Here is a 20,343-nt window from a genome sequence, read left to right as displayed (position 1 = left end):
TTTTTTTTTTCTTTTTTTCTGACACTATGCCCTTAGGGCTTCCAACCTGTTTTTCAGTTTCTTTATCTGTTGCTTGCCTGCTTGTCTGGGCCCGATCCTGCTTTTTTTTTTCATTGAACCATTTGTGAGTGATATTGTGGTCATTTCACAATTTTGAAAGAAATGTTCAAGGAAAGGGACCAGGAAGGGTGGGGGCTAGTTGAGGAGCTCCCCCCGCCCCCAGCCTTGCTGAATTGGTAGTGGGACACTATAAAGAATCAGTTTCTGAGGCAGATAACAAAGGGGAACAGAACAAGGGACTTTTTGTCCTTTTTACAATGAGATGGGAGTATTAAGGGGTTTGGATCGATCTGGGGTTTGGAGAACGGGGTAAAGGGGAGCGCTAGGTCTAGTGGTGGGAGAGGAGGCTTTTAATAAAGCTTTTAACTTATTATTTGAATAAGTGAGAGAGGCCAGTTTTCATTTTGTCCACCTATGATTTGCCTCTTGCCACCACTGCATGAAACAATTAACCTCTCCTTTAGCAAATTTAGTTTTAGGTTGGCCGAGTTTGTCCTTTAAGACGTCCACTCAGTCTTTGTTCCAAGATTTTAACAGTGGCCACTGAGTTTTGGGATCCCCCTGAGTTAGCCTAGACCATTTTCCCAGAAATTTACAGGAGTCTGGACCCCTTTTACAGGAGTCTGGACCCATCCTAAATACATAAAATGAGCCGGCGTTCATTTAGGGAACTGTCCCGACTTAGACGTCTGTTTACCAATACAGGAGGACTTCACACACCAATCACACAAGAAGGAAATTCAGGTTCGTCAGAGCGATGCCTGCTGCAACACACAAAAGGAGCCCACAGGCTACTGCCTCAATTGCCCTTGCTTTCACACCAGGGGTTTTACCCAAAGTGCGGTGCGGCTGCAATTGTGCAGATTCCACTCACTCAGACCGCGGGGGCAGGAACCCCTTGGTCAGCCGATCCCCAGACAGAGACGGCACCCAGACTCAAACACTCCACAAGAGGACAGATAGACACAGAGACAGGACAGTCCTCAGTCCGGACAAAATACAGAAATAATTACCTGACCAGATTCCTGATGTCAGATCCCGGGATCCCTACCAGAACAGAGTGGGAACCAACAGGTTCGATGGCGTAGACCTCACTGTGGCTGTGCGCCTTTCCGCTCTAGTGGGGGACCGCTTGGGCCAAACGCCCAGGTGCCGGCTGCCACGGTCATCCCACAAAAACAGTCAGGAATCACACAGCCCCAGTGAAGACGGTTGCCATCTCGGTGGGACCTCCAAATTGTCAAAGTTAGAATCAGGACTCACAATTTGTCAGACCACTCTGTTTATTAGCGCAGCGCTCCGCCAATAACATTCAGAATATGTGAGTGGCCATGCAAGGCCCAAACAGTCTTATATATACAGATAAAAGAGCGGGAATTTAGACAAAGGGACAAAGAAATCAAAACAGTAAAATTCACCTGGGGCGCAGCATGCATATCCTATTTCCTTACTAACTGTTATCGATCTAAGGCTAATGCTTCACCAATTGCCCTTAAACGGTGCAATTGTTCTATGTTAATGTCTGTATTCCTGACACCTGGTTGCAACATTCCAACAACTGTGCTTAAAGGTACAGACAACATTTCTTTAATCGTTTCTATTCTTACTATATAATTCATTCTACTTTCACAATTGGAAAATTGCAAAAATTGACAGAGGTACTGGTGGTAGAAGCAGCAACTGAAACTACAGTGGAGTTGCATCTTACACGGGGGTTAGGTTAGAAAGTCGGCGCGTAAGGTGAAAATCGCGTATAGTCAAAATTACCCTTGAAAATCCCTTAAATCACCCATAAAGTACAGTATACTATACATGGTTTTGTGTATACAACCCTGTACAGTAATATGCATAATGTATACAGTAATGTACAGTATATAATAGAGTACATATGCAAAATATAATTTTATAATATTTTTAATTACAGGGGGTCATCAGAGCTTGATGTCAATCCAAGAAACAGAGGTGACAGAGACAGAAACAGAGAGCTTGGGTGATGGAGAGCAAGTCGTAGACTAAGTGGTTGGCTCCGGCTCAGCTCGAGAAGTTGATTGCGTAGGCTCATCTGCTGCTGGCTGTTTTTCCTTGAAAAACATGGTGATCAGCAACTGTCGCTGTTGTCTCGTGAGCTGCTCAAACATTTCTTGGTACGGTCTCAAATCGTCCATAATACTATGTGTGATCTTGAGGCTTCGTTCCATAGAGGGATCGTATTCAGAAATTAAATCATTCAAGTGTTTCACTGCTTGGAACACTTCAGCATATTTATGAACTTGCTGGCTCTTCCTGTTCATCGTCGTCATCTTAGTCTTCTGTAGACGATTTTTATCAGTTCCTCTAACTCTTTGTTAGTCAATCTTTCTCTATGGCTCTCAGTTAATTATTTAATTTCTTCCTCAAGGGTGTTGACAAAGCCATGGCCACCCACTTGCCTGGCCACCTGAACAATGCGTTTCACTTCTTTGTCAATGGTCGGGAAACCCTTAAAATCATTTACACATTCTTTCCATAGGTTTCGCCACCATGCGTTGACTGTTTCAGGTTTGATTGCATCCATTGCCTGTTTAATATAAGTGATGCAATCAGCAGTGTTGAAGGACTTCCAACACTCCATCACATTAAGATTGGGATCAACATCCATAGTGCTAAGTATTCGTGAGAACGTAAGCCTCGTATACATGGCCTTGAAACAGCAAATCACGCCTTGGTCAAGAGGATGGAGGTGGTATTGAGGAGGAGAAAGACGACTTCAACATCGTTATGTGCAAACTGGAGTGCCGCAGGGTGGCCAGGAGCATTGTCTACAATCAGCAACACTTTAAAGTTAAGTCCTTTCTCTTCGAGTTACCGCTTGACCTCCGGAATGAAACACTTGCGGAATCAATCCAGAAATAATGCTGCCGTCACCCTAGCCTTTTTATTTGATTGCCAAAACACAGGCAGGAGATTTTTTTCTTGCCTTTTAGGGCACGGGGATTTGCAGCCTTGTAGAGCAAGCCCAGCTTTATTAAATGCCCAGCCACATTGTCACAAAACAACACAGTCACACGCTCTTTAGCTGCTTTGAAGTCAGGGGCTTGTCTTTCTGATTTTGAAATGTAAGTGCGGTTGGGCATTTTTTTTTTTCCAGAAGAGCCCAATCTCGTCAGCATTTAAAAACTTGTTCCGGAAGATAGCCCTTTTCTTCTATAATTTTCTTTAATTGTTCGGGGTAGGCTTTTGCTGCCTCTTCATTGGCAAATGCAGCTTCATCGATAGTCTGCACATTTTTGAGGTTGAAGCGGTTTCTAAAACTGTTAAGCCAACCTTGGCTGGCTTTGAATTCCTTCTCATCAGAAGACTGTCCCTCTTCGGCAAGAGGTTTGAACAGCGCGTAGAGGCTAAGAGCCTTTTCTCGCAATGTGTTGCCATTGATAGGCACACGTTAATGATTCATGTCTTCCAGCCATAAATTTAATGCCCTTTCTGTCTTCAGTAAAGTCTTATCACGCACCTGGCTCGTCACCTTAGCAGTTATTGGAGCACTTGATGCAACGGCTTGACAAATTTCTCTCTCTCGAATCTTCATGGCACGGATGCTAGATTCGTTGCAGCCATATTTACACACCACATTGGAGACCAACATACCGTCTCTTAATAAGTCCAACACAGCCAGTTTTTCCTCCAGCGTTGGAATAGATTGCTGTTTCTTCGGTTGAGCACCAGATGAAGTAGTTGGCTTGCGTTTAGGGGCCATGTTGTATGAAAAATATGTATCTTTAAACACTAGAATCACACTCAGCGCGGCGAGATGCTCACACTATGGGAGATACATGGGAATTGAGACCGACTGAGGGAACAGCAGATTCACATCTCCCGTCTCACGCTCACTCCGGGGCATTCTCTCATTGGGTGGAATCGCCCGCACTATTTACAGATACACCTTTACCTCGATATAACGCTGTCCTTGGGAGCCAGTGGAAAAGGATTAAAATATGTATGAAAACTTATCTGTAAACTTCTGGGACAGTTTTAGAGAGAATGCAGCTTTCTAAAACAGTATGTGTGGGGGAGGGTTAAATTTAAAAAGGACGAAAAGTAAAGTTCCTGCTAGGATTGTGTTCCTTTCAAAGAATAAAACTTAAATAATCGCCAGGTTTACTCAGAAAAAGATGTGAGTTAACCGTAAAAATAATGCAAGCCATGCATCCTGAGGGATTCCTCAGTTCCACACTTTTAATATAAAAACATAACCAACTGCATTTTGAATGAGCTGCATTGCTTATTAGTTAAGTGAACTGTTTGTGAATTGCACCTAAAAAACGCTTTTCTTAAATATGACGTCTTTATAAACTTGTGAAGCAAAGCACAGAAAATGTAACAGTGCTACAGAAAGCAGTAACAGTTTGTGTGGTCTGTATAGCGGGAGAATTGGCAATTGTTCTTCTGTTAGAAGCACACTTAAATTGGTTTCCTGTGTATCTGGTAAAGTGTAAACAGTAACCTGGTGTTACACTTTCATTATTGCATGGTCTTAGTAAGCAGCAGCAAACCTGAAGAGATTTGTCTCAATGTTTTTGACATGGTCAGGACTTCTTTTTTTCCTTCTGTGCAGTATTCTGCGTTAACACTATTTTGTTTGAATGTTAATGTCCTCGAAATCGTTTTAGTTTCCTCTGTGTTTAGTCCTTTACCTAACTTTGTCTTGATACAGACATAATCAAAGCAGCACAATGCATTTCTGATTGACTTCTAAAGCCATAATTTGCAAAATGTTTAATGTAGATGATGAGCTCTGGTAACTTTTTCTGTTCTTTTTTAATTGTTGAAGGAAATAATTTTTGGCAACTTTTTTTTTTAATAAGGAAGGAATACACTTCTGTCCTTGTAACTGTAAGCATTCTAGAACTTCCCCATATCATTCCAAATTCTTCCATATTTGCATATGGTTACCATACATCCGGATTATCCTGGACATGTCTGGATTTTTGGGTTTTAAATAGCTGTCCGGGAGGACTATGTAAAAAGGTCCGGGATTTCCCTCCCAATGCAGAGCACGATATGGCTGACAGAATGACTGGGTCGGATTGAGCTGCTTGCGTTAGGGCCTCCAGCAGCCAGAGCCCCTCCCCTGCTCCCCCACAGCCTCAGCACACTGCACTGGCAGTGCTCTGGGGACGGGGAGGGGGGAAGGGCTGTGCACGCTGCAGAGGACCGCAGCAGCATGTCGGGCTCCATGTGAAGCCCGACATGCTGTTCTGAGTGGCATGATAAGAGGGCTGGGGGGTCGGAGAAGCGGCAGGAGGTCCCAGGGGGCAATCAAGGGACAGGGAGCAGGGGGAGTGGATGGGTTGGGAGTTCTGGGGGGGGGATGTCAGGGGGCAGGGGTGTGGATAGGAGGGGCAGTCAGGGGACAGGTAGAGGGTGTGGTCCTGGGGAGGCAGTTGTGGGTGTGTGTCTCAGGAGGGGCAGTCAGGGACAAGGAGAAGGGAGGCTTAGATAGGGGGTGGGGTCCCGGAGCACGGTTAGGGGCAGAGGCCCCAGAGGGGGCGATCAGGGGACAAGGAGCAGGTGGGCTTGGATGGATTGGGGGTTCTGTAGGGGGCAGTCGGGGGTAGGAAGTGGAAGGGAATGGATGGGGGCAGGGCTACCCCCCTATGGAGTGTCCTCTTTTTTGAAAGTTCAAATAAGGTAACCCTAATATTGCAAGTATTCGGCCAGATGGAGTGGTGCTGGATTTCCTCTAGAATTTACCAACCTGCTTTTGGTTGGCATCACTCAACAATATTCCCTTCTCTCTAAGGGTTTGGCTACACTTGCAGCTGTACAGCGCTGGTAGTTAAAGCTGTCCTCGTACAGCTGTGTAGGGAAAGCACTGCAGTGTGTCCACACTGACAGCTACCAGCGCAGCAGTGTGGCCACATTTGCAGCAGTGTTGGGAGTAGTGCATTATGGGCAGTTATCCCAGCGTTCAAGTGGCTGCAACGTGCTTTTCAAAAGAGGGAGGTGAGGTGGAGTGTGACAGGGAGCGTGGGGGAGAGAGTGAGTGGATTTTTGGAGCCGACACTGTGTCAGCTCCCTGCCTTGCAAATTCCGACCACTTCCCCCACCCCCCTCTCATTCACTCTTAAATGCAAATAGCCTTCAGACCAGATAAGCAGCTGCTCCAACGGACTCCCTCCCCTCTGCCCGCATCCTGTTTCTCTCCTCAAGCAAACACTAGCTGTGGACATTCCCTGCCTGCCTCTGCTCGAGCAAACAATTGCTTTGTTTGTTTTTTAGATAACCAGCTGCTGGAGCCCCGAGTTCACAACAAAACAAAGAGAGACATCATAACAAAACAAAGAGAATTCTTTAGTTAAAAGCGTTATGGGAAAATTCCGGAGGTCAGTTACAGTGTAGTAAGATAAATCACTGTTTACACTGGCACTCCAGCACTGCAGCCCCAGCGCTGTTCTCTTTATTCCTCTCATCCACGTGGAGTACAACCAGCGCTGTACGCTTTTGAATGTGGTTGTGGTGTTTTCCCAAACTAATGCCGGATTCCCTTTCCCTTTAAATAAAAGTTCTCTTCGGTATACACAGACTCAGTGCTCACAGGTGGGGAAGTATTGTCTCTTAGAGACACCAAGGGGTGACGTTAAGTTTTCCCAGATTACTGGGTGGGAGCTCTGCATTATTAAGGCCAGGAAGCCAGGGAGATACAGCGCTGTATGTGCCTTGCCAGTGTGGACAGGGAGTAAATTGCAGCACTGTAAAGCCACCACCAGCGCTGCAACTCTCCAGTGTAGCGAAGGCCTCAGGGTCTGGAGGGACTGAATTTGGATACAGAGCACTAATACAAAACAGCTGTGACAGCCTGAAGTGTGCTTCCATAATGTACCCTGCACCTTTCACATTTTTAAACTTATTGCTAGTAAATACCTGGGCTGAGGGATGAATTGGATGAGGATTCTTGGAGCTTAGTTCCACTGCAATCATATTTATAACTCCTAAACTACTTATGAAACAGAGGTGGATAAAAATCAATGATTTTTTTTATTTAAATTGGATTTTTTTGATAAAATGCTTTTTGGGGGGAAAAACCTATCTAAAATAGTTTTAATTAAGATACATTATAGCGCAAAGATATCTCATCATGAAATAGGGGTTATTAATTTTATAGACAATATATTCATGTAATGTTTAAGAAAAGTTTTGTAAATGAGTTCATAGATTAGGGACCCAATTTTATGGTGCTCTAGGGGCTTTTGTATAGATTATTTAGGTTACTCTTTCTGTCTACTCAGTGGGACTTAGTGTTCGGTCTAGAAGATACCAAGAGAGATGATTAATTTTGCAGTTCTCAAACTATGGATTTGTGTCTCCAAAGATAACATGCTTGTTAACAGAAAAAATGTTTTGAAATAAATAATATATGGAGGTGAGAAATAACAGACCTCAACCCTATTCTCTCTGTAAATTTGTGTACAGAGTCAATCCCTTACCTCTCTCTAAAAGTGAAAAGTTTCAAAAAGTTCAATTAATAGAAGATTGTTGGGGGCAGAATAGATCTGGGCAAGGAGAAGTCTGGAGATAAATGTGAGAAGGGAGGGACAGGCAGTAGAAACAAAAGTGAAACTGTTTGAGCAGCATATTCCACAAGACTTCAGGTCTTCCTGAGTGTAGCCTTCATATGATTTGACATCTCCCATACCATTCTCTCACTAGAAGGGAAAACCTATAATGGCAGCAGGCCATAAAAGAGATCCAGTTTGGGAATAAGAACCATTCAAGAAACACATGTTTGTTGATGATGTTTTAAAGAAAGTCATACCAGTGAACGGGTGGAAGTCACTTTAGCACTTGGATTCAGAGACTGTTGAAGTGATAATCTCACTTTAAACAGCAGTAGCTTCTTCTGCTGGTGTAGAAAGAATATTTTCTTCCTTTATACTAATTCATTCCAAGTTGAGAAATTGTTTGGGACCGGAAAAAGCAGGAAAACTTGTTTTTCTTTTCCAGATTATGAACAAACAGGAAAATGAAGATTTCCGAGGTCTGAGTTAGCTGCAAAAGCCAATATTTTAAAGTTTCTCACGTTGACCTGGCTGACATAGTCAATTTTTTTTTAAAATTTCATTAACTGTTTTAGTTAAAAACAATTTTAACACAAATGAACCTGATTTAAAAAGAACTTGTGTTTAATGAAATTCAAAAATTCATGTGCTTGCTTTGTTTAAAATATTATGTTTGCTGTTGAAGAAAAAATCCAGAATATATAACAATTTAAAAGTCTATCTGGTATTTTCTTCTCCTAATACAGCATTGCAAGAAAATCCTTCAAATATTAATGATTGACCTGTTGAATTGGAGATAGTTCACAAATATCTGCTTAAATTACCTTTGGTAAATGAAATAACCGAATAATCATTCATTTTCTGATATTACCGTAAAATTAATCTGAAAAGTTTTCAAAGTAAATCACTTTAAAAATATATAATGTGTACATTTTAAAAATAAACCCTACATCTATCTCTGAGTTGTGAAGAACATGTATTAAGGTTATAACAACCAACAAGAATGCACTTTTATGTAGAAATCCATGATTAAATGGAATCTTCCGGACAGTGATTTAAATCAAATCCACCCTGTTACAAAACTTTATGAATTGCACAGTAATATGGAATACTGTTTGGGGTATAAACAAAATGTGAAGAATATCTTGGAGGTCACATGTGCCTTGTATTTGGGATTTTTTTTTTCTTAACAGAACAACTCTTGTGATATTTCAAAATCTTAATTTTTCCCGCTTTCTTTCAGGTTCCTGTTGCATGCAAATCGTGCCCTTGTGGCTACATATTTATTAGTCGAAAGCTCTTGCATGCCAGACGTGCTGAGAAATCACCACCCACTGCAGGTAAATCTTACTGAGGGGCTTTCCCTTTCATATTTCTGCTTTGGAAGAAAAAAATGAAGAGCATGTGAGGCCTCCTGTGTTATAAACATGGACTTTTGTCAGTTCTTCTTTCCTTTACACTGGGGCAAGGCAGATTTTAAATGCAAGTTAATTTTTCACAAACTGTGAAAGACAAAATGTGGTGTGTTTGCAGCCTTTCTTGGGTTGTAGTGACATTTTATTCATTGTTTATCTTTTAGCTGCTTGCTTATTCACCATGCAAATATAATTCCCTACAGAAAGCTTTCTGTTAATCCTACTTAGAAGATAAATGTCTAGAGAAGCCAGATTTCATAGCACTTGATGACTGAAACTTGTTTTGTTCAAAAGTAAATTCCTATTTTTCTTTTCCTTTTTATTTATGAGCTGCATTGAATTTATTAACTCAGTCCTGAAACAGCAGAATGTCATTTAATGCTTTGTATAACACAGTATTTTGGAAGAACTTAAACTAAAAGCTACTTAAGATGTTCTTTTTAAAGTATGCAGTAAAATTTAAAAAATGTATTTTCTCAAATACAAGGCTTTCTGCTGATGTATATGCAAAGGAATCAGTTGGATGCTTTCTAGCATGATTCATGTTCTCCCTTATGTTCTTTATTAATGGTTTGCCTACCACTAATAGGACATTAGTCAGAACAAATCCCCTTCAGGGAAGATCCCAAAAGAATCTGATTTAGAATTGTAGAAGTTCTTCACTTACAAGATTTACAGGATCAGAATACATTGTATAGTTAATTTAATCTGAAGAGAAAATGTTCCAGTTGTCAGCTTTAGGAAAATATAAAGTGATGATGTCAGACACGTTGATTGTTGCAAGCTAGAAGCAGTGGGCTTTTGTTGGAAGGTGTGATTGGTATTTTTTCCATTCTTTAGCTAATGGTTGATAAATGAAACTAGTTACCAACCGGTTAGATGCATTAAAGGCTTTATTATGATTATGCAAGACTCTTGTGTAATTCCAGTGTGAAAGTGAATTGATATATCTGGCTCTCCTGTCAAATATATTCACAAGCTATATCCTGCTATCTAGCTGTGGCATATGTCCAGTCTGCAGTAAATTGGGAGGTGGGACAAAAGGAAAGTAGTAGAATGAGGTCCAACTGATAAATACCAAAAGCTCTCGGGTGCAAAATTTGGAAGCTTTTTCCCAAAACTAGCGTGTGAATGCAGCTTGACTAAGGCTGTGTACAGACTACAGCTTAAGTTAGTACAAGTTCTGTCACTAAGAGGTGTGAATAAGCCACCCCCCTGAGTGACATAAGTTACACTGACCTAAGCACTGGTGTGGACGGTGCTATGTCGGTGGGAGAGCTTCTCCCGCCAGTATAGTTACCACCACAACAGGGGCTGAAGTAATTAAATTGACAGGCGAGCTCTCTTCCGTCCACTTAGAGCATCTGCACTAGCAGCACCGCTGTAAGCTCTGAAGTGTAACCACAGCCTGTCTCTTTACAGCCCCTAACAGAATGAGACCTGATGGTAGTTGGAGCCTCTAGGTGCTGCTGTAGTAAAAACTGAGTGTACAGTTGAATTGGTGTCTTCTGCTGAATTGTATAATATGCGAATGGTTTCAGGAGTGAGGGCAAAACAAAACAAAAAATAAAGATTTAGTGTTTGACTCTTTATCCATTTCTTAATAGTATTTGGGAACACCTAGAATGAGAGCAGTGACTTTCAGCACATCAGAAGTGATGCATCAGGAACGTTTGAAAACTGTCCTGAGCAGTTAGTTTCACTGACTTAAGAACTAAGCATTTCCTATGCACTGTGTTGCTAATAGATGCTCCTTATTAGTTGCAAAATGCTACATAAATGTCATCATAATTAAGACTTGATCTTTGTGATCAAAAAATGGGGTATGTCTGTGCCTTTGCCTGAAACAACTTGCTCAACTCTCAGCTCAGAGGATGTGCAGATGCAGTCGAATGTCGTGAACTGCTTCAGAGGTGTCTACTGTGCAGGAACTAATCATTCTTGTTAAGAGATCTAAGGAAAGAGGTGGAGTGGGGAAAGAGCTGAGACTGAGTAACTACAAAGACTTGAAAGCAACCCTAAAATGTTCTCTTTATTAATTTATACAGAAAACAAGAGTGAGGCCAAAAGGAGACGAACAGAGAGAGTTAAGCGAGAGAAGATAAATTCTGCAGTAAATAAAGACTTAGAAAACAGAAAAAGGTCCAGATCTAACAGCCATTCAGATCATAGCAGACGGGGACGAGGAAGACCTAAGAGTGCCTCAGCCAAAAAGCATGAGGAAGAAAGAGGTATGAGAATTAGAAAACCTATTTGGGGAAAGTAATTTTTGGTTTTGAGGATTTTTTTTGAGTGGTGTGCTGTCATTAACCCAACTGGTGACATGTTTTAGGCTCTGTCTACACTGTGCTTCCATTGTTAAAACTTTTGTTGCTCAGAGGTATGAAAAAAGCAAGCCCTGAACGACAGAAGTTTTAACAACTAATAGCTCTGGTGTGGACAGTGCTTCGGCAGTGAGAGACACTCTCCGGGTGACGAAGGTACTGCCCTCATCTCTTGGAGTGGTTTTATTTTGTCTCCTGAAGAGTTTTTTCCCGCCAACAGATAGCGGCTACGCTGCCCACCTTACGATGGCGTGGCTGCAGCAGCATAGCTGTGCCATTGTAAAATGTGCAGTGTAGACACGGCCTTAGTTCAATAGCGGGTTTTCTGTAACTTGAAGTCTTTAAATCATGATTTGAGGACTTGAGTAACTCAGTTGAGGCTGGGGATCTATTACAGGAGTGGGCTGGTGAGGTTCTGTGGCCTGCTGCAATGTGCAGGAGATCAAACTAGAAGATGATTGTGATGGTCTCTTGTGACCTTAAAGTCTATGAGAAGGAAGAAAAAATGCTGTAGTGACTGTTAATTTTTCTCTCCAGACCAACACTTGGGTAATGTTATGTATGGGAAGGCTAACTCATTTCCTTCAAAGAAGCAAGAACTATTGCAAACATCTGCTTCTGATAAGATCCAATGGTCCTTCATAGGCTTCTAGGCATAAGCAGATTGTCTGCAGGGATCAGAGAGGATTTCCTTCTTCCTGCTGTCTCCATGATGAACGTTTACACTGGCTGCTTCAGAGAAAAATCAATCAATATGGTCAGCTGTATAAGTCACTGCTAGAAGTAGGATACTAGGCTATGTCAGAGATTCACACTCTCCTTAATACTGAGAGTGTGGTGAACATCTCACAGCTAATTCTCTTCAGATGCTCTTGGTTCACATGGTACTTCAGACAAGATAAAGGTGCTCCAAATGAGGGTGCCAAAGGAATTGGTATTACAATTTTATAGTATTTCTTGCATTTGAGGGAGAACACATACCAACTCCTTATACGCTGCAGCGACAAATTAGGCTGCTTTGCTTAATTGTCAAAGAAAATAATTAATATAGTAAGGATTGCTAAGGAGCAATTGGATAAAATTGGACAGAAATAGCAAGACCTTCTTGACAAACTATTATGACCTGTCATATATCATACTTCTGTTAGGAGTAATAATAGAGGGTGGGGGTTTTCAAAAGCGGTCACTTGGGAGCACAAGTCCTGTTGTCTTTTAACTTTTAAAAACCCACTCTCAATTTATCCTGTGTTGGATCTGTCCTGGTCTCGATGCTTAACAACACTGTAAGACATCAAATATGCACATCTCTAAGTAGTTCCCAGCTCTTTACTGTGCGCTTGTGTCGCTGTGCCTCTTGGAACTGCTGTTACCAAGAGCCTGTTGGCATTTCATCTACCTTTTATTTTTAGAGGAATTCAATTGGGCCATAAAAACTTCATCCTGAAGCTTGGCATACAAATATGAGGATTTGGAGAAGAAATATGTAAGGGAAAATTGCTCTTTTAGAAGAACATCCAGAACTTTCATTTAAAATTACTTGTGTAAAAAGCACTTTTGGAAGCTCACCATATTGGACTGTTTTTCTGTGCTGTTGTAACTTCAAAACCTGATCTCTGAGTTTGGGGGGTGGGGCGGGGTGGACATTAGTCCATATTATGCAATAGGCCCTTTTAGGTCTTTTCAAACTTAAATATTTTGTCTTCACTGTAAAAACAAAAGAACTGCTTTTTCATAGTGGTTTCACTGGTGGTTTCATTTATTTATTTATTTATTTATTTAAATTCCTTATCCAAAACTCACTGGAATTTTGGTTCTAGAAATAGCAGGCAATTTCTTGTGTTTGAAGAGAACACATTGTTAGACCCTGCAAAGGGAGTGTGTTGCTGTTTCATTGATATAGTTGAAATCCTGGTGGAATTCCTCAAGGGCTTCTTTTCCATGGGTCATTACACAAACTAAAAACTATTTCCCCATGCTAATTTATCCCCCTACTGTTACTCTCAACTTCTTGTCAACTGTTTGAAATGGGCCATCCTGCTTACCACTACAAAAGTTATCTTCCCTCCTGCTGATAATAGCCCATTTTAATTGATTTGTCTTGTTAGAGTTGGTAAGGCAACCCTCATCTTTTCATGTTCTCTGTGGGTGTGTAATATACAATCTTCCTACTGTATTTTCCACTCCATGCATCTGATGAAGTGGGTTTTAGCCCACGAAAGCTTATGCCCAAATAAATTTGTTTGTTTCTAAGATGCCCCAAGTACTTCTCGTTCACTTTATTTTGTATATTTTTAATACGTTAAATCTCCTGCCATGTTTAGCAAAAAGGAGTTTGAAGAAACCCAGAAACGCTTCTTTGAAGATGTTGACAATTTTGGATGTCTGAGCTTGTTTGGGTTAGAGTAGTGTGAAACAGGAAAAAAAATGGCTGCAAGCCAGAAATCTGAGAAGTATTTAATACAGAATAATTAGCACTTACAATGCTTTCTTTTGGAACAGTGTGCAGAAATGCTTCTAGTGTCCCTGTGATCTGTTTTTATAAATGGCGGGAGCGAGGAACGAAGGCAGGGAGAGATAAAGTGGCTCCCCCAAAGGCACACGGGGGGAAGAGCTGTTGGTATAGCTCTGGTTCTTAGCTCCTGACTTCAAGCTGAATGCAGCAGATGGTATTGCCTCTCACCTCACCAGGGATCCAGCTGAAGTGACTTGTATTCCCAAGATTGAATGTGTTTCAAATTCTAGTACAGAACTAAAACAGCCTTCTCATAGCTTTGCATTAGAACATCTGTGATGACTTTTGATATTCCAAGTACCTCATGAAGCAAGCTCCTGTGTAGTGAAACGTGGGAAGCATAGTTGTGTAGGTGCTTTGAGGTTGCTAAATAGCTTTCAACAGACTTCAATGTTCAGCCATTGAGTGGGGAGAAAAGACGAGAAAGGCGAAGGCTTTAATCCTGGTGGTTAAGGATTTTCCCACTCTTCTCATTTAAGTTCATGGTGAAATGACAAATGGTTCCAGACTGAAATCTAAATACTGATTGTGTCTGGACACCATTATATACTTACAGGGACACTGGTAGGTTAAAATAAGCCAAACTTTAAACCTCTGCAGGGGTGATCCCCCTTAGCTGTGAACTCCATTCCCAGTCCTCTAGAAATACCCACGTGAGGGAGCTCTAAGTGGGTGACGTTAGGGGATCTCTGTGGATTCCCTCATGGAGTTCTAGACTACCTATGTATGCTCTCCTTCCTGCAGTTCATGTTACCCCTGCTCAGCCTCACTTAGCCCTTTCTGGCTACTTGACAAAAAGAAGCTGATGAAAGAGCTTCTGTAATGCTGGGCGATTATCAGGGAGGAGCTCGAGGGATAGACTGTGTGGGTGGCATGCTGAATTAAAAGGGGTGGCTGTGACAGAGCTCTCATTTTATGGACCTTATGTGTGCCACAGGAGAGCCCGGCAGGGTTGGAGCGCTGCAGCAGGTGAGATCCCTGAGGGCTCAATCTTGCACTTAAGTGACCCACCTGCAGCCCCCTCCACTCTCAGTTGGCTTGTCTGGGTGAAGCAGGCTCCCTGGGGTATTAACGTGTCCCATGTCAGGAAAAGGCTAGTGTTCCTGAAGTGCTGGAAGTCTGAAACTCCTAATGGGGCTTTGAGTCTTAAGTCCTGGGTTCTTCTCTTGGCTCTGTCACTAATTTGCTCGGTGATCTTGGACAATTTACTTAACCTTTCAGTATCTCACTCTCCTACCTATACTACAGGGAAAGAACTATCCTGCTTCTTACTGGTGTTGAAACCTTCATTTTGTAATACATCGTTTGTCCTTTCATGAAAGGTGCTATTTAAATGTAACATGTAGAGAGTTGTCTTTCCTTTGGAGGAAGAAGCATTAGGCAGCATTAACTACTCCTCTCATTTGTGTGTTAGGAGTCGTTCATATGATGTTAGGCTGAGTCATCTTTTCTTGTCACTGAAGACTATGCTGTTCTTTTCCCTGATGGGAGCTGCTTGTCTTTAATACCACTTTTCAATACTAATATGTTTTCCCATGTTATTATAATTTAATATCTCTGTAACTTGTATACGAACTTCTGATGCAGGAGCTGGAGAAAAGCTTTTGTTTCATAGTGACTTTTCTTCTTCTACAGAGAAACAAGAAAAAGAAGTTGACATGTATGCTAACCTTTCAGATGAAAAGGCTTTCGTGTTTTCAGTGGCCTTGGCGGAAATAAACAGAAAAATTATCAATCAAAGACTTATTCTCTAACTCATCAGCACAATCTGACTTAATTGTATGCAGTATGGCTAGCATATTTCCAAGGTGTCATGGACTCCCGGGAGGCATATTGCTTTCATCAACCAGGACCAGAGCTTTTCCTTGTTAAAACTGCTGCTGTTTTGGAGCTCACAGACTTGCGTGTCTGCACATCAGCAAGAAGCAACGTTGTCAACATTTTAGTTGTTTATGCCTTGGAGACTAATGCTTGATGAATGCACAGAGAAAATGCACCATTTCCAGAGCACTTCGTTAGATTTACTGCCCAGAAATGCAATATTTTAAATACTTTCCGAAATACTTTTCTTTTTAAAATGAAATATATTTCAGATTTTTCAACTATATTACATTTTACATATGTATAGTTCATCTAACCTTTGAATAAATTGATATTCTGATATTTTATTAAATTGGAAATTAAGTACATTTGTAACAGGACTTATTTAAGATGTCTTGATCTTATTTTCCTTTTAATTTAAGAACCGTTACTCATTTTGAAGATGGTTCTGGACAGTTATTTTGATCAATAGTTCTGGTTGTTCATTTTATAGATTTAATGGGGTTAAGCATGGAAGCAAAGCAGTTCCTTTCTCAGGATCACCTTGCGTGGTGACTCATGTTCCATATGAACTTTCCTTAGCACAGAGTTTGCTTTATATAGTATTTTCTTTTTAACCCAGATATACCTTTCTGAGCCTGATTCCTTTAATTTAGCAGAGTCGAGCAGCTGAAGTCCTAGAGTAATGATTTTGCACCTGGTAGCTGCCAGCTGCATCTCTTTTACTTGGTAATGATCCAAGGGCATCAGAGAATTCCCAAAAATGAGGGGACAAGGGTCCAGGTGCTCTGGAAGCCCCACCCCTGCCCCTTTTCTTCCCCTGGATGCCACAGTGGGACCGGGAAACCCAGGGTCGGGTGGGGCCAAAGTAGCCCACTGCTCGTGTCCCAGCAACCCGAGACTCCCACCCCGGGGCAGATGGAGGGACCCAGGCACCTCACAGATGCCTGCGTGGTTCTCCCTGACCTGGCTCTAGCTTCACCACAGGGCCTCGGAGCTGCACGAGCAGCTGTGGGGAGCCAGTGCGGAGTCATGGACCCTCCATCTACACCTGCCTTGGGCTAGGCGGGGAGCCAGGACAGGGACATGGGCCAGGGTTTGCTCTCAGCCCCCTCATACCGCAAGCAGGTGGTGGGTCTGTGGCTCCCACAACTGCCTAGTCTTCCCAGCCCGGCTCCACCACCTGCTGGCCTGATCAGGGGTGGAGGCTTCCGGGGGGAAGAGGGAGGGAAGTAGGCAGGGTCTGCCATGGGGGAAAGGCGGCCAGACCTGTCCACTTTCAAAAAGTGGGAGGGCTATGGCCCCTTCTTCCCCCTCTGGTTCTGCTGTACTGTAAGGATCTCTCCCACCCTTTCCGTTCTCCTTGTTATTGCTAAGGAGAGAACATAGGTATTCTATGGTGCAGGCAAACCACTAGATTCTCTTTAGTTTGTATTTCTAGAAAGAACAGAGACAAGGTAGGTGAGATTATCTTCTATTGAACCAACAAAAGATATTACCTCACCCACCTTGTGTGTCTAATCTCCTGGGACCAACAAGGCTACAACAACACTGTGTACTAGAATGAGCAGAGTCACTCATTATCTTAAGCTGGTACTAGTTACCCGAGTTAAAATTACATTTTCGTAGTCAGTCATTTGAGTGTTCAGTTTCTAGCAGTATATTCACATCTGAATGTTGATCAATATGAATCTGTAGAAACTTGTCAAGTTAAGTGCCAGCGTTGACACCAGAACAAATAGATATAAACTAGCTATCAATAAGTTTAGACTTCAAGTTAGACAAAAGTTTCAAACTGTCAGAGGAGTGAAGTTCTGGAATAGCCTTCCAAGGGAAGTAATGGGGGCAAAAACCTAACCGGCTTCAAGACTGCACTTGATAAGTTTATGGGAGGAGACGGTATGAGGAGACTGCTGGCAGTGCGGGTAGCCAATCTGCAACTGCTAGCAGCAGGTATCTCCAATGGCTGGTGATGGACACTAGATGGGGCGGGCTCTTAGTTACTACAGATAATTCTTTCCAGGTGTCTGGCTGCTGGGTCTTCCGTGCATGCTCAGGATCTAACAGATCACCATATTTGGGGTTAGGAAGTAATTTGGCCCCAAATCAGATTGAGGGAGAGCCTTGTTTTTTGTTTTTTTTTGCCTTCCTCTGCAGCATGTGGTCTGGGTCACTTTCAGATTTAAACCAATGTAAATGGTGGATTCTCTGTAATTTGAAGTCTTTGAGGACTTAGTAACTCAGCGAAAGGTTAGGGGTCTGTTACAGAAGTGGGTGGCTGAGGTTGCAGGAGGTTAAATTAGATGATTAATGGATCTGTTCTGGCCGTAAAGTCCATGAACTTATGAGTCAAAAATAGATTTTGGAAAAACATCCTAATTATATTGATACTTATTTGTTAAACAGAGTACAGAGTGTTTCACTAAATACTACAGTGCAACTTGAGTAGTTGCAGCTCATTTTACACATAGTATTACTCCTGGGGGAATTCTGTGCCATTGCGTGTGCATAATGAATGAGCTGTGCATATTTCTAACTTTTTTTTTTTTTTTAAGAAAAAAGCTTCTGCTGGAAAGTTGCTGTAGTTTCACCTTTTGCCTACCAAAGGGCGCTGCAGAGATAAAACAGCAGCAACTCCCAGCCAGCTAGGGAAGAGAGAGAGCCTACTTTCTTCACAGTGCCTGTCGGGCCAGGTAGGGAGACAGTATGGGGCTACTTGGGGCAGACATGGGATCATAAGGGCTAGTGGGGGAGGATAGACTGGAGCAGGGGCTGAATGGGAGTGGAGCACAGGACCACCGGGCAGGAGGGAGGTGCAGGGCCACATGGTGATAGGGGAGGGATGCACGGCCACATAGCAAAGGGAGAGGGTGGCTGAATTGGGGCACAAAGACACATGGGGGGGGCAGGGCCACATGGGGATGGGGGAGTAGATGTCTGAGTGAGGGTGGAGGGACACGTAGACAGGAGGTGCAAGGACACATGGGGGTGCAGGGACACGGGGATGGGGAGCTGTGCCTGTCTGAATGGGAGAGGTTAGGGGTCAGCCAAGGTCTGCATGGGGGAAGCTCCCCTCCAATCCCCCTTTGCTCTACCCCCAAAAACTGTTCCATACTGTTCCCACCCATATCCAACAACTCTCCAAGTTCAAACCCAGGCTCCTTCCTAGCAATTACTTCCCTCTTCCTCCTCTCCTCCATTACCCCTGACTCCCCCGGGCCTTTGCACTGCTTCTGAGAGGTGCGGGAGATACAGCTCTGTATTGTAGTTTAAATGAATTATTACTCAGTTCTGTATAAATATGCCCAGTCAGGAATCTTTGTCAAAAAACATTTCCTGAATCTCTTTTGTTGTCTGTATTGTTACAGACATACTTGCTGACATTTATTTTGAAATAAATGACCAAAAGTAATTGAATCTGGTGTGATTATATTGTGTTAGCAAATAAAATATGCAGAATTTTGCAGAATTTGAAAATATTGTGCACAGAATTTTAATTTTTTGATGCAAAATTCCCCCAGGAGTAACGTAACTTCTAAACTGACTCTCTCCTAGCTGTGATAAAGTCTTTGTGAAACATTAAATGACACTTCAAATTTTTTTACGCCTTTCACTCAGTGTTAGTCAAAATGAGGCTATTTCAAGGAATACAGTCAAGTATCTTAGATCTCTGGTTAGACCTCCCTTAATATTGTTAGTCTCGGAGAAAGGCTTATCAAAATGCTTTTTAAAATTCCATTATTCTTTTATGGTGAAGAATAGCTAATGAGGCCTTGCTGCAGAACTAGCCGATAGAGTGGAGTAAAGATTTACTAACAAAAAAGATTCCTAAACCCTGCTGATACTTTCAATACTGGTACACAATGAAAAAGGAAAAAGGTATGTTAATATCCGTTTCATTGAACCACAAGGAGGAGAGGAAATGGAAATTTGTCCATTGGAAAAGTAAAACATAGGGAAAATTACCTCAATTTTAAACTGTTTATTATAAAATGATGGTGTCCTTTTAAAGAAAGGTGTGGATAAAAGCATTTAACCTGATGATCTATGCAGGAATCACAAACAAGACAATTTTCTTCACTTTAACATATATGTTTTCTGCTTTCCAAATCTATGTATGGTCACAGATGGCAAGTTAAGGAGAGAAAAGACTAGCTGAGTGGAATTCCATGTGATATGACTGCTAAGGTTGGTAGCTGAAGCAAATCATTGTAAATGAATACACTTTGAAGTGCATTGAAATCTAAATAAATGCAGTGCAGCAATCCATGTACTAATCATCAAAACAGTAACCTAAAGCTAATGACTGCTAAATGATGAGGGGGGGTAAAAAAGGTGGGGGAGGGAATTGAATGCAATGTAGCTGTGCCTGTTTAAAATAACTGACTTCAATGGAAAACATGTACTTCTGAGAAGCAAGATTACAGTGTGTAAGATTTTCAGATGCAACTCTGTCTTTTGTACACGTCTTATTTCAATTCTAGGCCCTCCCTCTGAATCGCCTGAAAATATTTTGTAGTCAGATTTGTATTCCTTGCATTCTTCAGTTCTGGATATTTTAGCTCCCATCTTCATATAAAAAAATCAGATTCCTAGATGAAAGTAAATGGAAGCGTTAGGTCACAATTGTCTTCTAAAATAATTAGAGAGACAGTAAGGTTCTGGAGGCAGAATTC

At 42.0% G+C, this 20,343-nt stretch overlaps 1 protein-coding gene across 4 annotated transcripts in view; it reads left to right on the top strand.

Annotated features, from left to right (window-relative positions):
- Positions 1 to 20,343, top strand: part of C14H16orf87 (chromosome 14 C16orf87 homolog) — a 53,581-nt gene that overhangs the window by 10,423 nt on the left and 22,815 nt on the right. For 2 of the 4 annotated variants that reach the window (XM_050923134.1, XM_050923132.1), the window contains exons 2-3: positions 8,839 to 8,935; positions 11,059 to 11,241. In XM_050923134.1, the coding sequence (XP_050779091.1) occupies positions 8,839 to 8,935; positions 11,059 to 11,241 (280 nt within the window). Of the gene's footprint in view, positions 1 to 7,593; positions 8,075 to 8,838; positions 8,936 to 11,058; positions 11,242 to 15,481; positions 16,010 to 20,343 lie in introns of those variants that run through there. The other 2 variants (XM_050923135.1, XM_050923133.1) reach the window with 2 other exon arrangements.

This window comes from Gopherus flavomarginatus, chromosome 14 (genome assembly GCF_025201925.1).
Source record: "Gopherus flavomarginatus isolate rGopFla2 chromosome 14, rGopFla2.mat.asm, whole genome shotgun sequence".
Taxonomy (NCBI): domain Eukaryota; kingdom Metazoa; phylum Chordata; order Testudines; family Testudinidae; genus Gopherus; species Gopherus flavomarginatus.
The sequence above is the reverse complement of the archived record's forward strand: the minus strand, read 5'-3'. Positions and strand labels throughout refer to the sequence as shown.